Source organism: Helobdella robusta, assembly GCF_000326865.2.
Source record: "Helobdella robusta unplaced genomic scaffold HELROscaffold_9, whole genome shotgun sequence".
In the NCBI taxonomy this organism is placed as follows: domain Eukaryota; kingdom Metazoa; phylum Annelida; class Clitellata; order Rhynchobdellida; family Glossiphoniidae; genus Helobdella; species Helobdella robusta.
The window spans coordinates 4201346-4210296 of NW_008705512.1; the positions used below are offsets into that span (position 1 = coordinate 4201346).

The following is an 8951-nucleotide window of genomic DNA, read 5'->3' on the forward strand; positions in this document are numbered from 1 at the left end:
AGCGAGGCAAATAACAGGCAATGAGGGAGTTACTTGTAAAATGTAAAAGTGCTTTTTTATTTTTTTTTCATTTTTTTTCTTTCGTACTTCTTCAAAATAATTTCATGTTTTATTTTGTTGTTTCATGTTTCAGTCTCTTCTATTCTGTATCTTTTTTTTCAAAAAAAGGTTTTCCGGTTTCATTTTTTCGTTGTTGTTTCTGTTTATCCGACATTTTATTTTTTTGGCGCGAATTTTAAATTCACGAGTTCGTGTAAGTTTATTTTCTTAGGGAAGGGAAAATAAAGCATTTGTGTTCATTGTTCCACATCTGCTGCTCATAAATATTAAACTTTATGGCACGTAGTTGGATGTTGTTGAATAAATAAATAACTAACTAAATGTACGTATCAATGGATGAATGGATGGATGATGAATGATTGGATGAGTAATGAATGCATTAATGGATGGATGAATGAATGAATAAATAAAATCTTCAAATTTTTTAAAAATATTTGTTGCATTTTATAAAACTTTGGAATAACAAAGGCTAATAACAACTATGTATTTTTTTTCTTATGTTTACAAACATTATTAAGATTATTGTTGTTATTATTATTATTATTATTATTATTACTGTTATTAGCGGTAATAATAACATCAACATGAAACTTTCAAACGATAAACAATGGCTGACCAAATAACAAAAATAATAAATACAAAAACAAAAACGACCAAGATACATAAAGGTGTACCTATATTATAGATAAAAAAATATAATAATAAATGATAATAATAATAATGATAAATAATAATAATTAAATAAGAATAATACTACTAATAAAAATATACTTGTAGGTGCGTAAAATTATATGTGGACTGTAGGCCTAGCATTTACTAGATTGATAATAATTTTAAGGGTAGCCATGCAAAAATAACAACAACAATAACAACAACAATGACAACAACAACAACAACGATAACATCAACGACAACATCACACTTATGTATTTGATGTTATTTAGACAATCGTAAACCTATTGTCGTGACATTAAAGAGTATTACAACGGCTGTTTGTCTAAGAACAAACACTAATATGATAAATTTTTCGATCACAGACACACACACACGCACACACACACGCACACACACACGCGCAAACACACACTCATTCACATTCAGCTATTCGGTTGGCTGGTAATTGTGAGCGTTTTTAATCGCCAACTGGACAGCGAACCGTGTCGCTGAAAGGACCTATGATGGGATTAAATTGTTCGAGGATGACCTACTCCCTAGGCAGACAACAAATATTTATTTCTTCGAATTTAATCACCAGATGGCCGGGGTCGCGATCTCATTGCGAAGACGCGACGAAATGGAGAAACCGAAAACTGTCGGCAATTCGTTTCCGTCTGCTCGTCTTATTTGTAGTTTTTTTCATGCGATTTTTCAGATGCCTGTGCGAGTCGTGTTTTTCTGTACGGAATTTTTTTTCAGGGCGTTGCTGCGGTGACGAAAAAAGCGAAAATTCGCACCCGCTTGTCTGGCGATAACACAATAGAACTGATTGATGCATCGTTGGCAAAATTAAATTAAAACTCTTTTAAAAAGATTTATTATTTTATTATTTAATTTTATTATTCGTATTTGACAAATCATCGAGATAATTCGTCTCCATCAAGTTCGCCAACATGCCATTGAACTTTTAATAAACAAAACGAATCGGATAGTAATGCATGATTCGTCGCACTCTACCGACGCCTCCAGCACATCTCCGTCGCTAACACATCTCCATTTCTGCACTAACTTCTCCATTCAACTGTGAATAACCAACTATTTGACAGATTTTACATAAATACGTGATTTGGCTTTTTTGTTATACAGACGCAAAAAAACACGCTATAAAAAGGAAAAGAGCAGCCAGCCAGTGATATAACGAGATAGAGGCAGCAGCAGGGTGGAGGAGGTCGTACACTTCGGGCGGTTGCACATGGAGTGCTTTCGAAGCAATGATACCCACGACCTCAATCCCATTCATTCTGTAATTGCGGCCAGTTCTCAACTGCAGATGTCACTCTGGTTTACGCACTCCGAACGCTCACATATGCGCACGCATTCATTCATTCATGTACGTACGTTCTTTTACAGGTTCATAGGCGCGCATAGGCCTCACGTATAAATTGATAGTTCTGATTTCTTTGCTAATTATGACTCTATGCTCTACGAATGAACAAAACAAAAGAAAAGAGAACACAACTCTGTTACCCGGCGGATTTTGTTCCATTTTTTCAAGAACGTTAAAAAATATCTCACAAATAATTTTTAGCTGGCTGGATGTTGATTTGAGGAAAAAATATAACAGTAAAGAAGAGCGTAGAGTATGAAAATGATTTTTTAAACTGCGTTTATTTAAAAGTGTGTTAAAAACTATTATTTCGATGATGATGTACCATATTTGGACATTTACATGTGAATTGCTGTTGTAAATTTTCATAAAAAACGTCACGTAAGTTAAAAAAATTAACAGCGTCAATCATGGCGTCGCGTAGAAAACATTTCTTCAGAGTCCTAATCTGAAAGAAAAAAATTTTGAATAAAATTTATAAAAATTTTATATAAAAATCCCATTTTAATTAAAAATAAATGAAGCAAAGTAGGGAAGATAGAGGTTACAAGAAGGTTGACCTGACAACAGACATTGCTCAAATTTCAATTAGAGAAACGTCATCGTGATCACCACCAACGCCAGCATCAAATCATGCAACAAATTAGAAAATAAAATAATTTTTTTTTTAAATTTACACGAACATGAAACCAAAAAGAAGATCAACTCAATGGCTTTCCTCTTTTGCAACCAATTTTCAGATTGGCGTCGTTGTTCAGATTGGAGCCGAGAACAAAGCTACTACTGTCATCTGCATTGTTGTTCTGGTTGCGGTTGCTGTTGAAGAGATTGTGCTTCAACATTTTGTTCTGCTGCTGCAGCTGCTGTTGTTGTTGCTGCTGTTGTTGACCAAACAATCCTATGGAACCAGGTTGTTGTTGTTGCTGCTGCGCTGTTTTCAGTTGCATTGTAAGGGAAATTTGTAACGAAAAGCAGGGTCATAACCGGGAAAATATAAAACTAGAAACAATCATACTACCAAAACAGCAAATATTAAATACAGAACATTAGCAAACGTAGCTAGCAACACAAAAAAAAACATTGACACCAACAACAAAGACATCGTGAAAGGACACACACAAACGACAACTACTTACAACCGACTGCTGACGTCATAGCAGTCGAGGCCATATTGTTTATATAGGGAAATGGATTAAGACTGGCCGCCCTACTGCTACCACTCACGCTACCACTACCACTGCTGACGACTGCATTGACACCACTGCTACTACTAACATTACTACTAATACTACTTTTAATAATACTACTTAGGGCATTATTTAAAGTACTATTGATGTTGTTTATATCATCTGTAGTGGCGTTATTTTTATTTATAATTTTGCTACTAGGCGCCTTAAAGAAATCAACTCTGTCTGAGTATATGTCGTTTCTTTTGTAACTTTGGAATAATTCTTTCTTGGCCTGTATAAATTATGATAATTTATGATGCGGTTAGAAGGTCGAAGAGCCAAATTATAATAATTTATGTGACCTTGACGAGTTCATGGACTACTTGTAGTTTGGCGGCCAGGAAAAGGAAGCCCTCGTTCAACTTGTCGAAAATGCATGAGAGTTCTTAAAAATGACAATACCATCATCATCATCATCACTAATGCTATCATCATCATCATTGTCATCATCCTCAACAACATCGTTATCATCGTCATAACCATCATCATCATCATAATTATCATCATCATCATCATCGTAGTTAACATAAAAAAATATAATCAGCAAAGTCGTCATTAATAAAAACCACCTCATCATAATTATCATCATCATTATCATCACTACCGGCGGGAGTGGCTAAGTTATTGGAGTTGAGAGATTCCAGGTAGGTCTCAACCTCACTGAACTGAGTCCTGCACAAGTCCATCTCTTGCTCGAACTTCACCAACAAGTTCTGGAAGTATCTGCGCGCGTGTGTGTGTGTCTTTCTGTGTGTGTGTCTCTTTCTGTGTATGAAGATGATTATGATGATGATGGTGGCAAGATGATAATGAAAAGGATTAGGATGATTAGAGTGATTAGACGGTGATGATGAGGACGAAGATGATGACTAGTACAGGAAATATGCAAATGAAGATGGCAAAGGTAGTGTAGTCAAAAGTATGAGGAAGAGAATGATGACCAAAGGCAACAGAGGAAGAAGCTAGCAACCATGATGATGAAAATATCAAATAACAACAACAACTGCAACAACAGCAATAAATACTCATTACAACAACTATTAAGGCATAAAGTAATAAAGCCTCATTACTCATAAGGCGACTTGTAATCAGACTGAAGCATGTGCTGGGACAAGTCGTTCGTCCTCTGGGCTATCTCTGCATTTCTCAGCTCCTTCCATTTTAAAATAAATTAAAATAACCAAAATAATAATAACCATAATAATAATAATAATAATAATAACAAACAACAAAAATAACAACAAACTTGGGTAGATTCTTTCTTCAGCGAATCGACGCACGTTGAAATTTTCTGCAAGGATGCAGCCACGAAATTCATCTGCTGCCTCAGGTCTCTGACGTCTTCTTCGATCTTCAGCAACGACTTTTGTGACGAACGGGATATCGACTCGCGAATACTCTTTTGAGATCGAACGTTCTTACTGGGGGATGAATGATTACATCAACTAAATGACATCATCAACTAAACAACAACATCATCATCATCTTCAGCAGCAGTAGTAGTAACAATAACAACATTAACAGCAAGTCGGAAAATGTAGTAACAACAATGAAACATCAACAACAAAGTTACATCAACAACAACAACAGCCACATCACCACCAACAACAACAACCATGACATTAGCTAACTTGAAATCTTCAACAAGAGATATGAATGTGGGTAGAATGATATGGTCTTTCACACTCTTGACAGTTCCACTGCTGTTTAACATATAAATACACATTAACATAATCAATTATCATCAACAAAATTGTATTTAAGTTTTTAAAAAAAACTTTCTGACAGCTTAGTAACTATTAAAAAGACAAAATAAATAATTAAACATTAAAACTTACAAAAAATAGCAATTTATTTTTGTAAATTTTGAAAATAAGTTCGTATCTAGCTCTTCTAATTATACATGAACACAAAACTTTTCAAAAAAAATTTTCATTCAGCAAAAGATGATCGGAACCTAATTTTAGAATTGTCCGTAGTGACTGCACTCGCTCCACTGGACAATGGCTTGAAATCCGTCCCACCAAGCCCTTGAAATTGTTGTGTGGATGAGTTCGAGAAGATGTTAGTTGTTGTTGTTGCTGCTGCAACTGACTGTGCTGATAAGCTGTTGAAGCCTGGTAGAAAAATATTTAGATTGATTAAACATTTGATAGAAATTATCAGTCATTTTATTGATAGAAAGTACCATAAAATCATTTATGATTAATAATAATTCACATTACTATTTGAATATCCAATAAAAGTTATAAATAATTAATGAAATTAAAAGATAAAAAATAAACAGAAACCAAAGGTCAGAGCAGATGTAGTAGTCATGGTTAGTGCTAGGCCACCTCCCAATACTGGGTCTAGTGGTTAAACAAGAAGAAAGTGTAATTGTATAAATATACAACAAACTCACTTAGAACTACGTATGAGAAAAATAGAGCAATGAAGACATGTGATAAGATGACAACTAAAAAGATTATGTGATATGATAATGTGAATGAAAATGAAAAGAAAAAATGATGTGATGATGACCGGCATATAACTGACCAGGAAGAGCACCTGTGGTAGATGTAGTAGCAGCTGGTAAACCAAAGAAAGCAGTGGACTGTTGTGGCTGAGATGTTCCGCCCCCTCCTAATGAAAACCCATTAGAGCTGGCTGCTAATTTTATTAGGTTTAAACTTTGAAGCTCATGTCAGCCAATTTATCCATTTTTAAATTACAAATTTATAACACTTTGATTTAGAAATTAGATAATCATCAGTTGTATTATAATTATATTATAAATTATATTGTATTAAAAATTTTAAAAAATGATTTAAAATTGTCTAAAGTGAAGATTGACATGAAACAAATTAAATAACCATTAGAAGCCTGTCCGAATCCGCTAAACCCACCAAGTCCTGTTGGGACAGAGCTGGCCGGAGCGGCTGACCCTCCTAACAAACTTCCGCCCCCACCAAAACCGCTAAAACCAAGACCAAGAGGCTGTTGCATTGTCGTGGTAGCTTAAGTTAAGAAAGATTGTAGTTGCTTCAAAGTTTTGAATTATTAAGAGAAAATAATTAAAAAATGGAAAAAATATTAAATAACGCATCAATAGGCATTCTACTCAATCATTCCCATCAGGATCCAGAAATGTCAACTGAACAGGCAAAGCAAATTAAAACCAACCTCCAGACCTGGAAAAAATAAAAAAAATTAAATGTCGCAAATATTGAAAATCAACAAAAAACTTACGAGAACCCAAGTGAGAAATTGTTCATAATTATTAAAATAAAATTTTACTACTGAATAAATTGGTAATTTTAAGTTTAAAATTTTGAAAAACGACGCACAATTTAACTTAATTCCGCCCAAAAATTTTCAACTTGTAAACCATAGACGGCAGATGTTTTTTTAGCTTTTAAAATTCGGAGACTTAACTACGTCCTTACTCTTGGAATACATCATGGTAATCTTACACCAAAATATTATTAATTAGTTCAGATTTTTATATGTTATTTACATATACCTATATTAGCATTAAGATATATGGGCCCTATAATTTAGTATTGAACTGTAGTAGTCACAATCAAGTTTTGTCGGCCATGGATTCCATTCCAAGAAGAGTTTATAGCTGGAAGAATACAACCCATTACAATACAATCCATGCTATTTAAGTCTTCCTTCAGATTTTTATCTTGGAAGTCCAGATGAGAGCCGAGTTGAATTTTAAAAGTTACACTATATAAATACCATAAGATTAATTGAAATTTATAGATTAATTAACCTGGCGAACACTTACACTGACTAAATTTTATTAAAAAGATTGACATCGAAAAATTCCAATTCCGTGATGAAAACTGCAAAAACTGAGTCAACATTAAACGAAGTAATAAAAATGAAATGAGAAAAAACTGATACCCTAGCTAGAGTTTCGACTTTTTGGTGAAATTATTAACTTTTTGTTCCATATCATGAGTAGAATAACAAATAACTGCAGTTAGTGTAAGCGGACACACGTCAAAAACCAATCACATCAAAAATAACATCTATTTAAACACCTAAAACCAAATGTTTTGCCTAGCAATATAGCAATTTAAAAGTTTTAAAAATAGCAATTTAAAAGTTTTAAAAAGTAATTGAAAGTAATTATTAACCAATTAATTAATTAATTAATTAACATAAAAATACGAGGGTTTTTCTTTAAAATTGACGAAGCTGAGAGATTCATGAAACAAATTTTTAAACCTTTTAAGTACAAATTATGTTTGAAATAGAATCAACCTAGCAAGGATTTGTAAACTTCTATACATTATCAAGGGAAAAAAAAATTTAAAATTTCAATAACTAATAATCAACAAGAATTTATCATCCACTATCAAATGTATATACAATCAATGAAACAATCATATCAGTCGACATTTTTAAGATTTACCTAAATTTAAAAAAAAAATATTTTTTTCGGTGATTTGTTCCACTTCCAGTTAGTTCATCGTGACTTCAGAGAGTTCAGTTTTAAAATGCGAGATTTTTGATGACTGCCTTGGTGAAATCCGTCTTCGTGGTGTACCCCCCAACGTCATTGGTTCGGTGCTGGGGAATGAATGAATGAATGAATACATGAATAAATGAATACATGAATGAATGAATGAATGAATAAATGAATGAATACATGAATGAATGAATAAACCAATCAATCAATTATGATTGACGCTGAAGACAACTGTTATTGACGCATAACGATTGTACGCAACTAAATAAGTGAATACGACAAAAATGAAAAGATTTCCCGGCTACATCATCCAGACCTTGCCAGAGGCGACGACCTTGCAGAGAGCGGTTTTGATGATTCTGGCATACTGATCCAGCCCGAGATGTTCCAGCATGTTGGCAGCGCACATCAAGATGGCCGTCGGGTTGGCCTGGTTCTTCCCGGCGCTCTCAGCAAACGAGTGGCGAGCCCCCTAATTAAGGTGACGTCATTTGAGTCGGGTGTAAAGGTCAAATTTTAGTTAGTTGAAAATCAGTTTTGTCACATTTTTTCTATTTCCAAACATTCTTCGAACAACACCCTCTCAAATGGCCCAGACAACGAAACACTAACTGGCTCAAAGACTGCAATGTCGGTACTGTGGCTTTCGCCAGGGACCACCCCAGCCCCCCCGACCAAACCAGCTGCCAGATTGTCCACTATATTACCGTACAAATTCGGCATCACCATGACATCAAACTGCTGTGGCCTTGACACCAACTATCAATAATTGTGATGTTATAATGATGTGGCCATATAAGTTGCCAAACAGTTACCGTCGCATTTCACTAATAAATATGAAGGTAATGAATGATAATGCGGCTGTAAGCTTTTGTTGAATGATCAAAAAAGTTATACAACTACAAAAGCCTAACCTAAAAATTTAAATTCAAATAAAATATGGAATGAAATATCTTTAAAAATCTGACCTGCATGCACGTGTTGTCGATGATCATGGATTCAAATTTGATGGTCGGATAGCTCTTAGCAATGTTAGTGCACTGCTCCAAAAAGAGGCCATCTGACAGTTTCCTGATTTTCATTTTATATTCGTTATTATTTTAATTAACTTTATATTTTGGTTTATATTAAGATTATTGCTTGTTATTGA

The 8951-nt window shown here is 34.1% G+C and overlaps 2 protein-coding genes across 2 annotated transcripts in view; both read right to left on the bottom strand.

Annotated features, from left to right (window-relative positions):
• Positions 1-2805: 2805 nt before the first annotated feature.
• On the bottom strand, positions 2806-6690 carry HELRODRAFT_189931 (hypothetical protein; the record flags this gene model as incomplete). Its single annotated transcript, XM_009033285.1, has 12 exons — positions 6563-6690; positions 6189-6338; positions 5872-5982; positions 5625-5684; positions 5291-5450; positions 4965-5036; positions 4580-4754; positions 4404-4486; positions 3938-4056; positions 3636-3718; positions 3241-3565; positions 2806-3035 (listed from the first exon to the last, which is right to left on the bottom strand). Exons 2-12 carry the CDS (start codon positions 6319-6321, stop codon positions 2806-2808), a joined length of 1551 nt encoding a protein of 516 aa, XP_009031533.1. The 5' UTR covers positions 6322-6338; positions 6563-6690.
• A 427-nt stretch (positions 6691-7117) lies between these two features.
• The window catches only part of HELRODRAFT_185220 (hypothetical protein), a 4324-nt gene continuing 2490 nt past the window's right edge, over positions 7118-8951 (bottom strand). Inside the window, exons 8-12 of the mRNA XM_009033286.1 lie at positions 8770-8872; positions 8414-8560; positions 8118-8273; positions 7443-7902; positions 7118-7418 (exon numbers count right to left, since the gene is read on the bottom strand). Coding sequence (XP_009031534.1) covers positions 7825-7902; positions 8118-8273; positions 8414-8560; positions 8770-8872 — 484 coding nt within the window. The 3' untranslated portion in view covers positions 7118-7418; positions 7443-7824. The remainder of the gene's footprint in view (positions 7419-7442; positions 7903-8117; positions 8274-8413; positions 8561-8769; positions 8873-8951) is intronic.